At 38.8% G+C, this 20,053-nt stretch overlaps 1 protein-coding gene across 1 annotated transcript in view; it reads left to right on the forward strand.

The window, feature by feature from the left end:
* Positions 1 to 15,354: 15,354 nt before the first annotated feature.
* LOC149170727 (26S proteasome non-ATPase regulatory subunit 1 homolog A-like) overlaps positions 15,355 to 20,053 on the forward strand; it is a 67,791-nt gene continuing 63,092 nt past the window's right edge. Inside the window, exon 1 of the mRNA XM_089423999.1 lies at positions 15,355 to 15,748. Within this exon, the coding sequence (XP_089280125.1) occupies positions 15,603 to 15,748 (146 nt within the window). The 5' untranslated portion in view covers positions 15,355 to 15,602. The remainder of the gene's footprint in view (positions 15,749 to 20,053) is intronic.

A 20,053-nucleotide genomic window follows, 5' to 3' on the forward strand; every position in this document is an offset into this window, starting at 1 on the left:
ATGAAATCCATGGAAATGACCTCCCATTTCCATTCTGGAATCACTATAGGTTATAGTAGACCACCTGGATTACCTGTTGACAATATAAACATCTAGCTATGAACTATGCCACTTACTTCTTTAGATTCGGCCAATAGTATAACTTCTTCATTGTTTTAACGTCTTCTAATATCCTGGGTGAGTATGGCTTGACATGAAACTCCCTCAAGATAAGCTTCTTGAGCTCACTCCAATTCAACACATAGATCATGTCCCTGAATCTCACCAAACCATCTGTCGTAAGATGATAGTCTACATCCTAATCACATGTACCTATACTTGCACCTATACATCTGCATGTACATGTACCTACACCTATACCTACACCCACACTTGTGCTTGTACCTGTACTTTATTGTAACATGTGCATGATCTCCATGTACTTGTCATCTCGTTGTCCTGCCTGCAAGATCCTATCTTGTAACTCTGTCCCATAAGAGCTCATAGCTACTATATGATTTACCTGTACCTTCCTGCTAAGAGCATTTGCAACCCGGTTCTCCTTCCCTTTGATGTATCTGATCTCGAAGTCGAACTCACTAAGGGTGGCCAACCATCTAGCTTGCCTAGCATTTAGATTTGGTTGGTCAAACAAATACCTCAACCCACTGTGGTCGCTCATCAGTACAAACCTCCTGCCAAGAAGATAGTGCCTCCACATCTTCAATGCATGTATTATCGTTGCTAGCTCAAGATCATGCGTCAGATAGTTCTGCTCGTGCTCATTCAATTTACATGACTCATTGCACACTACTTGTCCTTCTTTCATGAGAACTCCATCAAGTCCTCTCTTGAAAGCATATGTACACACTACAAACTACAAACTACTTGTCCAAATCTACAATCTTTAATGTTGGTGCACGTGTCACAATTGCTTGAGTTGCTCAAAACTAGCTTCACATTCTTCTATCTATTCAAACTTCTTACCTTTCCCCTGCAATGATGTGATAGGATATGCAATGCGTGAGAAGTTCCTGATGAACCTCCTATAGTAACCTGCCAACCCCATAAATAATCTCACCTCATCCACATTCTTAGAAGTTGCCCACTCCATGATGGCCCTTATATTTTTTGGATCTACTGCTATGCCTTCCTTGGAAATGACATACCCCAAGTAATGTACCTCAGTCTGAAAGAAGCTTCACTTGCTAAGCTTAGCATACAACTGATGCTCTCTTAGCAATCTCAACACTGCTACTAAATGCTCGACATGTTCTTCCTCATTTTTTGAATATACCAATATGTCATCAATGAACATAATAACAAACTTGTTGAGATAAGTATGCAACACACTATTCATTAAACCCATAAATGTGGCTGGAGCATTAGTCAAACCGAATGGAACTACAACAAACTCATAATGCAGATACCTGGTCCTGAACGTAGTCTTGAAGATATCTTCTTCCTTGATGCGTACCTAATCGTATCTCGATCTCAAGCTGATCTCAGAGAACACTGTTGCTCAACTGATCAAACAAATCATCATTCATTGGCAATGAGTACATGTTCTTAATCGTTACCTTTTTCAGTTGCTTATAGTCAATGCGCAATATGAGAGTGCCATCTTTCTTCTTTACGAGCAACACTAGTGCACCCCAAGGCGATACACTTGGCCTAATGTATCCCTTATCAAGCGTCTCCTTTAACTACAACTTCAACTCTACCAACTTAGGTGTGCTCATCCGGTAAGGTGCCTTTGATGTCGGAGCTACCCCTAGCACTAACTCAATAGAAAAGTATACCTCCCTGAGAGGTGGCAACTCTGTAATGTCCTTAAGGAATACATCTTGAAACCATTGTAGAACTGGGTATCTGCTCAAAACATCTGCATCACAAACTTCCTTACCTTTGTCACTAGAAATGTGCACTGCAACCATCACACAATCTTTTCTGCAACTATGCTTAGATTGCATATCGATAACCATCCTCACTAATGTAGGCTTCTTATTCCCCGGCAAAGTTCTCTTTTCCCCACTATCATCCACACACTCAATGGCCTTGTCGAAGAAATCCACTTTGGTTTTGTGAAGGTACAACCAATCCATACCCAAAAACATACTATATGAACCCAATGGCAGTACATCCAAATGTGTTGATGTAGGCATACCATTTAACTCAAATGCACAAGCTCTTACCCAATGGTAAACTCTCTTATTTGTACCTATAGCCAACTAAACCAACCAAGATTCTACATGCACTTCTTTTCTCAAACCACACTTATCCACCAGTTCAAGATTAATATAACTATAGTTAGATCCAGGATCAATAAAAACAGAAACAACTTGATCACAAAGCTTTTTGTCCATCTCAACGATAGATGATTGATGATCCGCCTGCCTGTTCTCCACAACTGCATAGATACAAGGAATGATATAACCAACATCACCAACTATATGCACCTCTTGAGCACTATAGATCTGAGGTCTACCATCACTTTGATACTGCGGACAATCCCTCTTACAATGATCCTTATCACATATCCAACACTGCAATGGTTCCCTGCCACCGCCTCTAACCTACTGCTCTCCATGTCCTTTCTCACTTGTATTGAACTTATTGTAAGAAACTACGTTTTCTTTCTCACTTGTATCTTGAGGTCTTCCTCGCTTTGGTGGCCATTTTCCTTTAGCTTTCTCAGTTCTTTTCAAGTCACACTTAGGCTCAACTTTGTGCTTCGATTGCTCATAACAATGTTTCAACTTTCAGATGGCCTCCTCCAACGATTTAGGCTCATTTAACTCAATTTGGTCTCTATATGCTACTTCCATTGATGAATCTCTGAACCTTGGCCTTCTCCTCCTTGAGGTAAGGCATATATCTCAACAGGTCGAAGAACCTGCTAGTATACTCATCATATGTCATGGAACCCATCCGCAACTCATAAAAATCCTTAGCTCTGTCATCAAAGTATCTTTCCGACAAATACTTCTTCTTGAAGAGCCTCTCAAACTCATGCCAAGTCAAATCGTCCTCATGTATACCTTTAACATTCTTCACATCTTCCCACCAAATATCTACTTTACCTTTGAGACTGAAAGTGGCTATCTTTGCTTTCATGTTTTCTAAATAATCATGCAATTTGAAGAACTTCCTCATACCAAGCAACCATGCCTCTGCATCCTATGATTTCTTCATCTCTCCATCAAAGGTAGGTGGCTTTGCTTTCTTAAACTCATCCGACAAGTATCCCCTATCACTCCTCCTGTAAGGATGATAACGATGACGATCATGATGCATGTCTGAACCAGAACTAGAATAGTACCTGTATCTATCACCTCTCCTATCCGGAGTGTCCAACAACCTGCCATCTATGATCGTGTCATCTTTTTCTGACCTGTGACCACCATAAGACTTGCTGCCATATGCCCCATTAGTTCCATCCTCCTGCTCATGGCTGATCTGAAGTGGTACCTGTTGTTGCAATTCTGACAAAGTCTGAAGTAGTATTGCAAACCTCTACTTGCTTCTCTTGTGCCTGCATGATTTTTTCATTGTCTGCCTTACAACTCCTTATTCCTTCCTTCAAGATTTTCAAAGTATCTTCCAAATCAGAAGAGAGCCCAACACCACACTTCTCATTTGATTCACAGGGAGAGTCTTTGTAGTCTACTATCTTGCTAGCTATTTGATCTCCTTCTTGCAAGGCGTACTGTGTTAGTGAAACCAAATCACAATAAACCAATGTACCTTAACATAATTTGGGGAGGATATATCATGTGCAAGATCATCAAATCGATGTGATACATGTATAACATAATCATAACATCATATAGACATATGATACATAAGCACATAACCATGTAACCATCGGTCTAGCTAAAGTCTAGTCATCAATGCATGACCATATCAACTACACACATACCATGACTACATGCATGACAATAACAACCATAACACCATTGTATACTTGACCACATGCAAACATTAACATGCATAAGCAATGCGTAATCGACCACACACATGCATGAATGCATAGGATCAAGCATGAACGACAATACTTGTAATCAAACCTACAAGAATGATACATGTAATCAAGCATGCAACAATGTAACCAAACATATGAGAATGTAACCAAGCATACAAAATGACACATGTAAGTGACATATCACAACATGTAACCAATAATATACTTGTGACAATATTCTTCACACAACACATACCTCAATTACTCCAAGAACTTAGTCATGTACTCCTCATCTATCATTGATCCCATATTTATCTCATATAACTCCTTGGCGTTACTGTCATAATACCTCTTTGACAATTACTTCTTCTTAAAGAGTCTCTAAAATTCATGCTAACTCAACTCCTCTGTATTGATGTCTCTGACCTGCTTCACATCTTCCCACCAGATGTTTGCTTTCCCCTTGAGGCTAAAAATAGCTATCCCGACCTTCATGTTCTTAGTGTAATCATGTAACTCAAAGAACTTTTTCATCCCAAGTAACCATGCCTCTGCATCTTCTCGCTCCTTTAACTCTCCATCAAATGTAGGTGGCTTGGATTTTTTGAACTCATTCTGCAAATATCCCCTGTCACTCCTCCTGTAAGGATGATGAACATGATGCTTGTCTGAACCAGAACTAGAGTAAAGCCTATGTCCATTGCCTCTCCTATCAGGTGTATCCAAGAACCTGCCATCTCTGACAATGTCGTCTCTATCTGACCTGTGCCCACCATGAGACTTGCTACCGTATGCTCTATAAGAGCTTCTTCTTTAAGAGCTTCTCAAACTCATGCAAAGTCAAATCGTCTTCATGTATACCTTTAACATTCTTCACATCTTCCCACCAAATATCTACTTTACCTTTGAGACTAAAAGTGGCTATCTTTGCTTTCATGTTTTCTAAATAATCATGCAATTTGAAGAACTTCCTCATACCAAGCAACCATGCCTCTGCATCCTATGATTTCTTCATCTCTCCATCAAAGGTAGGTGGCTTTGCTTTCTTAAACTCATCCGACAAGTATCCCCTATCACTCCTCCTGTAAGGATGATAACGATGACGATCATGATGCATGTCTGAACCAGAACTAGAATAGTACCTGTGTCTATCACCTCTCCTATCCGGAGTGTCCAACAACCTGCCATCTCTGATCGTGTCATCTTTGTCTGACCTGTGACCACCATAAGACTTGCTGCCATATGCCCCATTAGTTCTGTCCTCCTGCTCATGGTTGATCCGAAGTGGTCCCTGTTGTTGCAATTATGACAAAGTCTGAAGTAGTATTGCAAACCTCTACTTGCTTCTCTTGTGCCTGCATGATTTTGTCATTGTCTGCCTTACAACTCCTTATTCCTTCCTTCAAGATTTTCAAAGTATCTTCCAAATCAGAAGAGAGCCCAACACCACACTTCTCATTTGATTCACAGGGAGAGTCTTTGTAGTCTACCATCTTGCTAGCTATTTGATCTCCTTCTTGCAAGGCATACTGTGTCAACGAAACCAAATCACAATAAACCAATGTACCTTAACATAATTCGGGGAGGATATATCATGTGCAAGATCATCAAATCGACGTGATACATGTATAACATAATCATAACATCATATAGACATATGATACATAAGCACATAACCATGTAACCATCGGTCTAGCTAAAGTCTAGTCATCAATGCATGACCATATCAACTACACACATACCATGACTACATGCATGACAATAACAACCATAACACCATTGTATACTTGACCACATGCAAACATTAACATGCATAAGCAATGCGTAATCGACCACACACATGCATGAATGCATAGGATCAAGCATGAACGACAATACTTGTAATCAAACCTACAAGAATGATACATGTAATCAAGCATGCAACAATGTAACCAAACATATGAGAATGTAACCAAGCATACAAAATGACACATGTAAGTGACATATCACAACATGTAACCAATAATATACTCGTGACAATATGCTTCACACAGCACATACCTCAATAACTCCAAGAACTTAGTCATGTACTCCTCATCTATCATTGATCCCATATTTATCTCATATAACTCCTTGGCGTTACTGTCATAATACCTCTTTGACAATTACTTCTTCTTGAAGAGTCTCTAAAATTCATGCTAACTCAACTCCTCTGTATTGATGTCTCTGACCTGCTTCACATCTTCCCACCAGATGTTTGCTTTCCCTTTGAGGCTAAAAATAGCTATCCCGACCTTCATGTTCTTAGTGTAATCATGTAACTCAAAGAACTTTTTCATCCCAAGTAACCATGCCTCTGCATCTTCTTGCTCCTTTAAATCTCCATCAAATGTAGGTGGCTTGGATTTTTTGAACTCATTCTGCAAATATCCCCTGTCACTCCTCCTGTAAGGATGATGACCATGATGCTTGTCTGAACCAGAACTAGAGTAAAGCCTATGTCCATTGCCTCTCCTATCAGGTGTATTCAAGAACCTGCCATCTCTGACAATGTCGTCTCTATCCGACCTGTGCCCACCATGAGACTTGCTACCATATGCTCTATTAGTCTTGTCCTCCTATCCATGACTGATCCTAAGTGGTCCATATATTTGTAAGTCTACCAAACTCTAAAGGATAACTGCATTAACCTCTACTTGTTTCTCCTATGCCCTGGCAAGCCTCTCTTATGACTGAATGATCCTATCATTATCTGCTTTACAACTTCTTATCTCTACTTTCAAACTCCTTAATGCGTCTGCTATGTGAGGGGAGTACTCATCACCATGTTGCTCATCTAATCTATAGGGAGAATCTCGTGAATTGTAATCCACTAATTTGCTAGTCATCATTGATCTTCTTCTCCTACAAGTATACCATGTCACCTAAAACAAAATATAAACATACCCAACATACCTCAATGAAGTTCAGGGGAGGCTATCTCATTGAAAGATCAACCAGATTAGCACGATACATGTATAATCATAACAATATATCGACCTCATGCATGACAATACCAATTGCATATCATGACCTCTTGCACGACAACCACGACCATAACAATGCATGCATAAAAAACATATAAACACTAACATGCATAACAAATGCATATACAACCGCCATGCATGCATGACAAACACATTTCGCCCATTCAGTCAAAGTGTTGAACTTGTGAGCTCTTATACCACCCTGTAACACCCTCCTCACACACTTAACCAAGTTCACCGGTATATGTGATGAAGAGTTACTATGATATGACTCACCTCCTAGGTACAGTTAATGAAGTGGAATTGTCGAACTAAAACTTTACCAACCCCCCTCAGGAGCTACAAGACCCCCATAAGCTAAACAACCACTCCAGGTGCCCAGACCTTGAGCTAGACTGCTTTTTCATGGATTTGGACTCCTAGTCGCTTGCACAACAAGGCAAGCTAGCGAATGTAAGCCTCTAGTCACATGGATAACCCTACCTCCTAGCAACTATAGTCTAAATTACCAAGTTCTGTGCATGCAACCTCGAGATCTGAGCCACTTTTTCAGGGCTAGGATCCAACTCTCTACCCAAAACTTGATAAAACTTTCCATAATGATGAATGATAGAAGGACAAAACCATTAATGCAAAACTTAGACAAGAACCAGGCCTAATAAGGCCCAATTAAGACAACCATTCTGCCAAACACATAGTGAACATGTAGCCTATAAGTCATAATTACATATATGAACATAGGGGTCTCATACTTATTTGAAAATCGTCAAGAATGTCTTATGCCCTCTCATAATAATATCATTATCATCTATTAGGTCATACATTCATTAACCATTCATTTACCAATCAAAACATGATGACAACCATAACTAAATTATGTCATACCATGCTTATAACCAACATATAACCAGAATAATAACAGTGATAGAACAACCACCAAAGCCACGTAATAACAAGTATAAATACTCAAAATGCAAGAGGAAAAGATTTCTTATTAACATATGCAAAATCCAACCAATTCAGGGACTTCCACACACCACCAGACCGTAGATTGGGTTGAACCAAATATTTCTTTCAGTCAATCACCCCCGTGCCATATTCCAAGCATGAATGTGGGACTCACAACAAAAAAACCAGGGCTTCCTCAAGCTTTATTGCATATCCCGTTGTTACCGGTCAAGGGATTTCTAGGCCCGAAATCCTCACCTATACAACCAAGATTTACCGCAATCTCGCCATTACCGACCAAGGGATTCCTAGGCCCAAACAAAAACATACACTACTAGGCTTTACCGCAATCCCACTAAAACCAATCAAGGGATCACTAAGCCCTAAAAAAGCATGGATACCTTCGGGTTTCTTCACTAATACCTTGAGGAATTTTCTTGTCTCCACCCTCAGGCTTTACGGCATATCTCGCCATTACTGGTCAAGGGATTTCTAGGCCCTTGGGGAATTTTTCCTAAGACCACCTCACCCAGTTCCAAAAACCATATGACAATCCAAGCTCAACCAAATGAAAGAACCCCATCACATCATGGCCATACAAAAATGGTATGGCAAAGCTGAAACCACTGTCACACTTGGAAAAAACCATGCCAATGACAACACGAGAACCAAATATACACATGCATGCCAAAACTAGTAAGGAAACCATACACGCAACTCGATAACTGCAAAGTAATCCCACTGTAGCCACTTGATTCTACTCTTCCTTGCTTGATCCTTGCTTTCCTTTGCTTTCTTGTCCTTCCTTTGCCTTCCTTTCCCCAATGATAGAGTGCTCCAATAATGCTCTAAGTGTGCAAGAGTATGAGAGAGAGAGAATAGAGAGAGAGCTCCAAAACTGAACTGAAAAAAGGTTGTGAACTGATCCTCATAAGCCTTTTTATCATTAAGGTCTCTATTTTCTTCAATTTCCTCTATTTTTCCTTCATTTTCCTCCTCACATGCAACATGTGACCTTTCATCTTCCTTTTCTCCTATTTTCCATTATTTTCATAAACAAATTCCAATTAATGTCTCTTTGCCTTTTCAATGCCTTTGCCATTGCCTTTGTCAATTTCCTTAGCCATAATAAACCAAATGAACACCCACAATGATATTTTGCCCAACATTCAACTTGGAATATGTGTCCCATGACCTTGGTCTTATTTTGCCTTTATTAACTTTATTACATGGACTTTTAATCGAGGCTATTATAATTTTCGAGGTTTTTTGGAAAAAAATTAGTTCTGAAGGAACTAAAGTTTTTGTTTCATGGGGAACTTGTTTGAGGGTTTGGATTGAGCCTCTATGCTCAAATCTCAAACATGCAAGGAATATTGGAATATGTAAAGGTTCTGGCCTTGTAATCCATATTTTTTTAATAATACAAATCTCTACCCATTTCATTAAAAAAATATATGCATATCACATTAAAATATATTTTAATAATAATTCATATTAGTAATCATGATATTTCAAAACATTTGATTAATAACATCAAAATTTAGGACCAAGAGCAATGGCTTTCATTTCAGCAAGTTTTTCTCTGGGTCAGGTCGCAGCAGCGCCATCATGGAACCAAAAAGAGTGTGTTGGGTGGATCCGAAGATTAGATTGGAGTGGAGGAACGATGGTAGTGGATTCACTGTGCACGCAAAGGGCCATCACATTGTAGGATGGGTTAAACGAAGGTCAAGAGAGATGCAGATCTGTGCCAGATCTGGAACCACTTTTGACAGACTCGCACCTCGATTAGAAGTCATAGCCCGAATTATCTCTTCCCTCAGGTGAGGCATTAAACTAATCAAATAGTCATTTAGCCGCGAGTGCAGTAGTGAATTATTCTTTTGGAATGGCCCCAATAGTAGATCCATAACCAAATCAGTTGGATCGAGAGATTATCATCTCACTGTGGACACTGAGCAGTCAAAAAGGAGGATTGGAGTTGGATCTGCGGTGCAACTCGACAGATCAAATATTCTTTTTAATTGGTATGAGGTTTCTTGAGGATTGGATCTCGCTTATGAGATTATTCTTCTCGCCACAACCTCCTCAAAGTCTCTCAAATTTGTACTTTGACACAAATCGAGATATTGACACACATGATTGTCAAGAAAGGACTTTGGATCTGGAATCACATACATCATTCCAAGTATTTATCAAAACTCATGTTGGAAAATCAATTATTTTTTGGGTTCGGGCTTCTGAAAGGGTTAACAATCTGAAGCAAAATATCCTACATACCCTAGGTTATTCGATAATGCTTCAAAGCCTGATTTGCGAAGGCAAATCAATGCAGGATGAGTTGGAGATACAAGATTATAATGTCACTCCATCCTCCACCATATTTTTAAATTTGAGACTTTAGGGAGGATCCTCCGAATCGAGAAAATCAAAGGGTGCAAGGGGTGAGTCTAGATCTAGTCTTCCCAAAGGACCAACGTTGAATCAAGGAGGCTTGTCTTTCAAAGACATTCTAAATGGAAAACTGATTGCTTCCACAAATCCAGAACATACACATAATATTCCCAACCCCTATATAGTGGAACCACTGAATCAAGTCCCAACATTCACTGTAGATCTATCAGAAACAAAAGATTTATGCTCAACATATGAAGCCCAATCCATGATATGTAGATTCAACAATTTTTTTCCAAAACCAATGAATCTTTTTCATGGACATTCGCAAATTGGATAATAAACTTTGAGATCCACCTCTGCTCCAAAGACTTCTTCATAGTAAAGTTTGTATCATTGGAGGAACGAGAATATATTATGCAAGAAGGCCCATGGTTTTGGGGAACTACGAGACTTTTTGTTACTCCATGGTCCCCAAAATTTGACACAAATACAAAAAAATGTCGGTTTGGGTTAAGCTGCATAATCTTCCCATACATTTCTGGCATCATAAAATACTAGAAGACATTGGGAATCTCTTAGGGCAATACATAAAGACAGATACAGAAAGAGTTGAAGAATTAATTTTCACTTTCACCAGAATCTGTGTGGAGGTGGATCTCAGCAAAGGATTGCCAGATCGCCTCCTCTTGACTCACAACAAGCAGCGTTGGACACAATTTCTCGATTTTGAAAACACGACATTTAGATGCTGAATATGCCGATAGACATGACATCTACAAAATAAATGTCCCGAGGCCAAGAAAGAGCCATAAAGGAAGAAGAAATCAGAAAACAACCCAAAGGATGGCAATTTCCTGAGCATTCGCCCAAAGATGACCAAGACGAAGAAGAAATGGGTCCCTTTACTAATGAAGAAGTCCATAATCCACAAGAAAATGTAGAAAAGGAGGAAACAAATCATGAAGCCTCATCAATACCAGTTCCCATAACACACCAGAAGGGGAGACCTGAGTCAAAGGAAATGGGAGGATACAAACATCAACACATCTCAGAAAGCTCGGATTTAGATAAGGAAATTCCGAAAATGGACAAAGAGATCCAGCTAGCTCTTGTATCAACCACTCCATCTAAAGGAGAATGACATAAAGTAGAAAAGAAGAAGTGGAGAAAAAGGTAACTTGTTTCTAATAAGATAGTTTGTTTGTTTTGGCTATGTGATCACAAGTCTTGACTAGCTTGATGAATGCTTTACAAGCATCTACAACATATAATTTTGTTTTCATTAATAAAATTACAAATTTTCCTAAGAAAAAACATAAAAATTTAAGAAATTTAATTACTAAACATATCATTAAAAGTAAAAAAATTTTGATATAAAAAACCATTTATTATGTAAATTAAAATAATGATCATGTTCATAACTATTACATTTTGAAATTTCATATTGAAATTTATTAATAAGTATATAAGCACTTAATACTTACAACAAACTTTTTTCTCTAAGTTATATATATATATATCACGTTAAAAAATTAAATTAAAAACGATATAAAATGTGTGCAAGAAAATTGTGAAACACAAATATATGTAATGATATATATTACGAGAATTAAAAATATATATATGTGTGTCTGTGTGTGTGAGAAATTTATATAAATATAAATAACAATAATTTATTTATTTGTTGTAAATTGATACTTTGTATGCCAAAAAGAAATATGATTACATAATTTTGCTAGATTGCAATATGAGAATTATAATCTTCCTCAAACCATTACTCCTAACACTAGCAGGTTTGCATTTCTCCATATAACATTGGTTACAAAATTCACAAAACCTAGCACTACGCCATATCTGCAATAGATTACTATAGCTTGAATGCATCATAAATTTGAAAACCCTTATGGCTCGGTGAAACCAAAACTTTGAGGTCATAGAACTACAAAATAGATAAATATGAAATTTAATCATTATTTGAGGACATAATTGTTGTTGGCATCCATATGCTCAAACCTAGTGGATTTGGCGAATCCCCACTATTAGATTCACATGCAATATGCCCCTCCACATGAACAAGGCGAGAATCAATCTTGTCCAAGTAGAAGCATTGATTTCTATGCATCCTTTTTATGTCTTTCAGGGAGGGGAAGATGTTATACAACTCCACTTGCTTGTTTTTCAGGACCAATCCCAACAAAGTCTTCATTTGCCAATGTAAGGTCACAAAATTTAGATATTGCTTCTTCCTTCCTCTGGTGTGCCTAGGGTCAAGAACCAAGTCAACATATCCTCCAAGCTTTCTGAATTAGAGTGGGATTGTCACTCCACCCCAACTCGAGTCTCAAATTTTTGTATCTCCTTTCTTGTTTCTGGCGGAACTACATTGAAGTATGTGGCAGTCGAGTCATGAGTGAAGAGTCTCACTCCTCTTTTCCTTTGTGGACCACTACCCCCTACCCCCCGCCTACAATGCATTCGCTGTCTTGGTGGCATGACTGAGACCGGGTGGGCACACCTGGAGTAATTACTACAAATATCTTTGCCTCTGAAAAAACAAGATATAAAGTGAGACACATCCACCACAAAATTAGAGTTCCAACCCACTTAATCGTCCCCAAACCTCAGGACACATACCTCAAACTCGAATGAAGCACCAAAGTGTTGAGCATAGGTCATAACAACCTTTGCAGAGGGCCCATTCCCCAACACCATTAAGCAAATACTCAAACTCACATAGAACAATGAACCATGATCACATAAAACTCTTAGACACCCAAGCAAACCAACCCATAAGAGCCCTTCAACCCACTACTTACATTTCGTATGACGACAACCACCATAATTAACACAAACTATAGTAACTAGCCCAAATGTATAGGCTGCCAAACCATCCCGACCCCAATAAGAAGACTAAAACAAAGTCCCTAGGCCCAAAGAAATTAGACCTATCACCTCAGACCCTACCACAGAACCAAATTTAAAACAAATTGATATACAAAGGAAGTATTCAACATGAGTTCCAACGCAAGGGGTTACAAGTGACACCCACACTAGCCCACCCTACACCAAGGTTTCAAGCATCTAGACACAAACCACAACTCCAAGGAAACTCCACTGCTACCGCCAACACCTTCGCAGGCTAGTGAACTCTATCTTCACCGTCACAATCACGAACCCAAAGCTCGAACACAAAGCTCCCTTCACTACCAGCTGAATAGGGAGGACGAGGACCTACCCTCGCCTCCACTCAAACCATCGTAAGCAACTTCTTGAAACTTCATTTGGGCATATATATAATGAGTCATAACCATCTGGTATTTTGCATGCGAATGCATTTAAGGCGTTGGCTGTATCTCCCCTTCATTAATGCACATCACGTCCGAAGGTGGCAGGCACAACCCCCAAAGTCCCCTCTTTAAACACATGAACACCCCCATCAAGGAAAATATAAATAATATTATTTAGAATTAATATAGATTAACTCTACATCAAAGATCTAAATAAATCAAATTTATCCCAATATAAACTTTTTAAAAATTTTATACTCAACAAAAATATTTACATCATAAAAGCTTTAATTTTTATAGTTTTACATTAAAAAAATTATATCTTAAAAATTTTGGTCACTTTTTTTTTTTTTTTTTTGAATATTTTTTCCTCTTCTCAAGAATCAAGAAAAAGTCAACTTAGCCAAGATAATCCTTACAAAGACTCCTAATAAAACATCATAGTCAAGATAATCAATATAAAAGCTCTTAATAAACATTATGTCACAATAAGACTTGTATTGAGGTGAGGAGGTTATCATTAAACCCTCCCAACTACATGAAAAACACTCTTACAATAATTTTTTTTTGCTCACTCTTAAAATTTAATAAATCTGAAAAAAATTTAGATATATACTCATTAACTATGAATTGACTAGCACTCAACTTCACTTTTCTCCGTTTCCTTATTTCTCCATTTACTTTTTGGGCTTCTAGTGATTCCGATGATTCTCTATGGTTGTGAACTATGGGCCAACAGTACATTTGACATGCAGTGGAGACAAATTGAGAAAGTTCAGAAACATTTGATTACAAACAAATTCAAGATTAAAAGTGTAGTTCCTTATGTTATCTTGTTAAGTGAAACAGAGACTGGTCCTATTGAAGCAATTGCTATGGTGTGAGTCATAAGGCATTTAAAAAAAAGTTGAGCAAATGGAAGAGGGTAGATGGCCTAAGGTTGTCTTTAATAATAGATTGTGCAAGAGAAAAAAAACTTGGATGCAACAAAATAATGAATGGTTTAGTAAATGGGGTATTTGCTTGAACGCATGTCCCATAAACAACAAAGAGATAAAAACTTTTGTTATGGGAAAGTTCCATAAGCGTACTTGGGATAAGGAGTTAGGAAGAAAGAAAAAGTACTATATTTAAGTGTTTAATCCCACTCATAATCATCAACCAAAAACATACATAGAGGCCAATATCTCTTGCAGAGCCAAAATTCTTAATGCTCAGTTAAGGACTAATTCTCATCAACTCCGTTGTGGAACAGGGCACTGTAAAAGGCCAAAAGAAGTGTGGGAGGAAAGAGTATGCATTTTTTGTTCCGGAAAAGTGGAAATAGAAAAACATTTTATTTTAGAATGTGAGGCCTTCAAAGACAACAAGGAAAGTTATGCAAATATGCTCACAACTAGCTCTTCGGCTAATCTATTTAGTGAGGGGTTTGTCGAGAAGCTGAGAATATTTATTTTAAAGCTTCACAGAAAAATGGTCGAATACATTAAGCACATGAAGAAACAATCTGTCCCATAAACTATCTTTAACCTCATAGACGTTAAAATAATCTAAATCTATTTCTATTTCTAGAAAATATATCTATCTATGAAACCATCTTTAGAAAATATATCTATCTGTGAAACCATCTTTGTGACTATAAAATCTATTCCCTCGTAATAAAAATTAAGCAAAAAGGAAAGAAAACCTCACCATGGGGTTACCATCATTTTCATAACCCCTCAAAGTTACAAGTCCACTTTATTCGCCTTTCAAAATTTGGCCTTTATTTCATCGCCAAGTTATTCTTGGATCGTTGGTTTAGTTCTCATTCGGTCGGTCGATCGTCCGGCTGAGAGATTGGCAACATAAACAATCCGACACAAGTGTCCAAGGTTAGTTCAGTGCATCGTTCCTCCGATATTTCACAGCAACCCAAGCAGGGGGCTCAGATCTGCAGTGGTACGGGAATTTTCAGTGCGAGGGTTTGATCAAGCCGCAGAAAGAGGCAGGCGTGCTTAATAGCGACTCGAATCGATTATGGCGACGGTTGCAGTGAGCTCGGCCAGCGGGCTGCTGGCCATGCTAAACGAACACCATCCTATTCTCAAACTCCATGCGCTCACAAATCTCAACAGGCTCGTCGACAATTTCTGGCCCGAGATTTCTACCAGCGTCCCTACAATGTATGTTATGTTTCTAGGGCTTAATTCCATCGTTGTTTACATTATAGTTATTTTGTCATAAATGAATAACTTATTATATTGCATTTTGACATTTGCGGGTTATAGAATTATGGCGTTTTAATACAATGCTAGTCTGCTTGTCTCTTGTTTATGTGGTGAACAATCCTGGGGTTTCAGGGAGTTCAGTACAGTGGTATGAAGTTACGGTCTCTTCTGTTACATCAGGAAGTTTAACAGGTTAACAAGGGCTAAATGTTACGGGTATTTGAATTATTTAATATAATTTAATTTCTTAATTTTTATTTTTTTTGAAAATGATGCTTCTGCTGATCAGAATAATGATCACATTACAAAGATATAATCAGTCACCCGACCGCAAAAAGTGGTGGCAAACTCTGCTGAAATGACACAGGAAAACCTAATGCTGAAAGTCCTAATTTATAATATTTTAATTGATCTCCTAATACGTTTTGAAAAATTGAACTACATTTACTGTTTTATTTTCCTGTTAAGTGGCCTTTCAATAACAATATTGGCTCGAGTTCTACCTTTGGTTTATGTGCCGCGATTGAGGGGAATCTCTTCTGCCGAATTTACCCAAGACCTGCACCAGATCTTGCCTATTGAGATACGTAGCATTCATTGGTCATCACAGTCGCTGATATTTCCGCCATGTCACCAATTTAGTAACTCTATTGGCTACTTCAATGCAGCAGCATGTCTGTGTGGGGTTTTGGACCTGTGTTTGATTACTGCAAGTGTTGCTTTGATTTAACTTCTTGACCACAGCTTGCTTGACATGATTTCCATTTGCTTTATTTTTAACAAGAACGGGTATATTTTGTATTAGAAAGTTGCTGCGGCTGTACTAGTCATGTAATAATACAAAGATATGATAATTGTCGAAAACACTTTCTGTTTACTATCTATAGAGACCAGACAGTCCTTTGAAGAGGAAGTTAGATGACCACTACTAGTATAGACCAGCAGACTGAGCTTGTAGTTCTTCAATTTGTCTCTTTTCATTGTGCGTGGTTTTCAGTATGAAGGCAGATTCAGAATTTCTGACCTCTTGAGGAAATTGACTTCCTATTGTCGGTGATATAATTCTTCCTCCTTCTTAAAATTCTGTGGATATTTGTGGTTTCATACAATGGTCATCTCCAAGGATGCCCGTGATCGATATTGGAGACTCTGCATAACACCTGAAATAACCCCTTATCCCAATGCACAGCTAACAGTCTAGAATGCCTTGCAGTATGATTGCTCTCCAAAGTTTCCTCAGATAGAGAAAGAAGAGCAGTAAGCCAAGAACTATCCTTTTGCACATACGCACAGATGGAACCATAGGGCTTTCAGGTAAGCAGACAAATTTCATACCACCGAACAAGAGAAATGAAGCAGAACGTATCAGATCAACCAGACCACCATTCCAAGCCACACAAACCAGAGCCAAGACAACCTGTGCCACGCTGCTCATCAAGGCCTGAGGCATGTAAACCAACAGCACCCAAGCCAAGCAATGAGCCACAGGGGTCCACTCAGATCAGAGCCAATAGAGCATAAATTCTCAATTCTGTGAACCACCAGGGCTAGTGTCCCACAAAGGCAGTCCAAGAGAATTAGAGTCCAATCCAGAGCCCCAATTCAATTCAGGACAGATTAGAACCAAGAGCTACAGGCCTAGAAATCACCAAAAATCCCCAAACTTCAATCCTGAAATGAAATCCATTATCCCATCTGTAATAAAACTCAATCGCTGGAGCAACTGATGAGCCTACTCCCACTTTAATTTCCGAGTGCATGAGGGTACTGCAGACTGATTGTTTCTTGGTCAGTGTGAATCAGATTTAACCTTCCCATGTGAATTACCATGCAATTTATCTTTCATGCAAAAGTGCTTCATAACTTTGGATTAATGCTTAAGTGATGGGGTAGAAAGCTTCCCAATTTAGGTTCTAAATTGCCACAGACCAGAAGAATTGCTTTGTTGGCCAAATGATTCAACACTTACAAACCTGGTGACTTCTGTTCTGATTCTTTTGACAGTTATTATAAGCTTTCCATTACTCAAAGTATGCTGGTCTGGGTAGTAGAAAACTGTCCTGTTGGACAAGTTTATACTTGAACCAGCCAGAACTGGTCTGCACTGGCTGTTTCTGATTACCATGTTTGGTAGATAATGAACTACCCAACTAATTCATTATTAATGCTCTAACATTTAAGTAATAATTTGTCTTTAGTTTCATACATATACACTAATACAATGGCTTTACGGCACAATTAAATAATCAACATTTTCAAAGCTGGTGACTTCTGTTCTGATTCTCTTCAGTTATTATAAGCTTGCCTTTACTTGGAGTACACCGTTCTAGGCAGTACAAAACTGTCCTGTTAGATAATTTTATACTTGAACCAGCCATAACTGGTCTGCACTGGCCGGTTCTGGTTACCATGCTTGGTAGATATGAACCATCCACCTAAGCTTTAACATTTAAGTAATAATTTGTCATTAATTTCATACATATACACTAATATGACGAGGTTGCAGCACGATTAAATATTCAAACAAATAGCTAAGATCTCTCCAATACCCATTTGATGTTCTTTTCCTTGAAAATGTTTACTCGTATCCTTGTTAATGCACTTGTAAATGGACAGTCCTCTTCAGTTTATCTGATTTTTCTTTCAGCTACTTTTGGTCTCCAGATACGCTCTAGTCTAATAGCTTCATGCATATGTCCGCTTCGTTCTTGTTCCTTCCCATGTCCCTTATTTTAAATTTTATTTTTTCATTTTAAAATTTATGTTAAGTAGCAAATTTTACAATCTCCCAGCCATACCTATAGGCGGTTTACAGCTGTGCCAAACGAGAAGAAAAACCCCGCAGTAGACATGCAAACTCTGTAATACTGACTATTAGACTAGGACAATTAAACTGGATCCCTATAGTTGACTGAACCTTTTACAAGCAAAGTTGGTAGAATTCCAACAACTTCTGTGTGGTGTGATGCTGTTTTTTACGGTATTCTCCTGAGGTTGAATGCCAAATGGTCTACCTTAGTTATAAGAGTGGGTCTTCTCTGATTCTTGATGGCCACCCAACTCTAGTGCAAATCTGCCTTACTTGCTGAAGGGCCTAACTGCAGACTCGGGACTTTTACAATACCATTAGATAGCCAGGGTACAACCCGCTAATTATTTCTTTGGTATTTTGATTGTTTCCTATGGTGGGCTTGACCAAGTAGAAAACTTCATTTGTTGCTACATGGGCCAACCACTCCCTCCTAAGAGAGGTAGTAAGGGGGTCCTTGAAAGCAGGCCCTCTCATCTGGGCAGATAATTATCTGTGCACAGAAATGAGTTATATAATATTGACTTCAATCACCCCCTAAAGTGATAGATAAGAAAGTTGTAGAATAAGGGTGTGAACAGGGTCTTGCAATGATCAATATGGGATGGTTGGATCCTTAGCCAATAGCCTAATGATTTGAGACCTGTAATTGCTTGAAAATGCATGTCCTAATCCACATGTTTTTGGGCATTCTTCTGTCACCAGCACAATGGTGGAAGTACCTTGGAGTTCAGTGGTAGCCACAGGTTGTAGGGAGAGATTTGGAGGCTATGCATCTTGTTCTATCTTGCCCAAGCACTTTTCATCATCTTGGGAAGAACAAGGATGTGGAAGGAGTATCGTTGATTTATTAGATGATGGTCCATAGATGCATTCCAGTTGCAGATTCCCTTTGGGCACACTGGACACCTATTTGGAGGCATGGCTACATGGCATACATTATCTATTGTTATATCATTGATGAGGAGCCTTGTTTATCGGTTGATCCTAGTGCCGTTGATCTTGTAGATGGAGGATGTGAGCAAGCAGCAAAACCTGAATGATGAATGCCCCTACCTCAAGAGGTGTTCAAGGGATGACTTATGGCGAGGTAAAGCTTCAACATAGCACTGGGCGAACACTTCACCTAGCACAGGGGGAAACTGAAACACTTTGCCTTGTAGAGAGATCCATAGCATGACACGTGGCAGGGAGAGCACACACCCTAACTCGGGGAAGGATTGGAGTATGAGAAGTGGCAAGGGGAGAAGCTAATGGAGGAACACCTTGCTTGAAATGGTGTCGTGTGGTGTTTAATGGTATTTTTAAGGTCAATGAAAGGTCACTTAATGAGTAGTGTCCACTCAGTCAAAGGATCTTAGCTCGAGCGATTTTGTGAACAATTCGTTTCCCTAGCTGTGTGGGTTCAAGTCTACAGAGACATGTTGTATCCAGTCCGTTTGTGGCATTTA

The sequence above is a fragment of the Pinus tabuliformis genome, chromosome 4_2 (genome assembly GCF_031772625.1).
Source record: "Pinus tabuliformis cultivar Carrire ecotype Pingquan chromosome 4_2, CPIR1, whole genome shotgun sequence".
NCBI lineage: Eukaryota > Viridiplantae > Streptophyta > Pinopsida > Pinales > Pinaceae > Pinus > Pinus tabuliformis.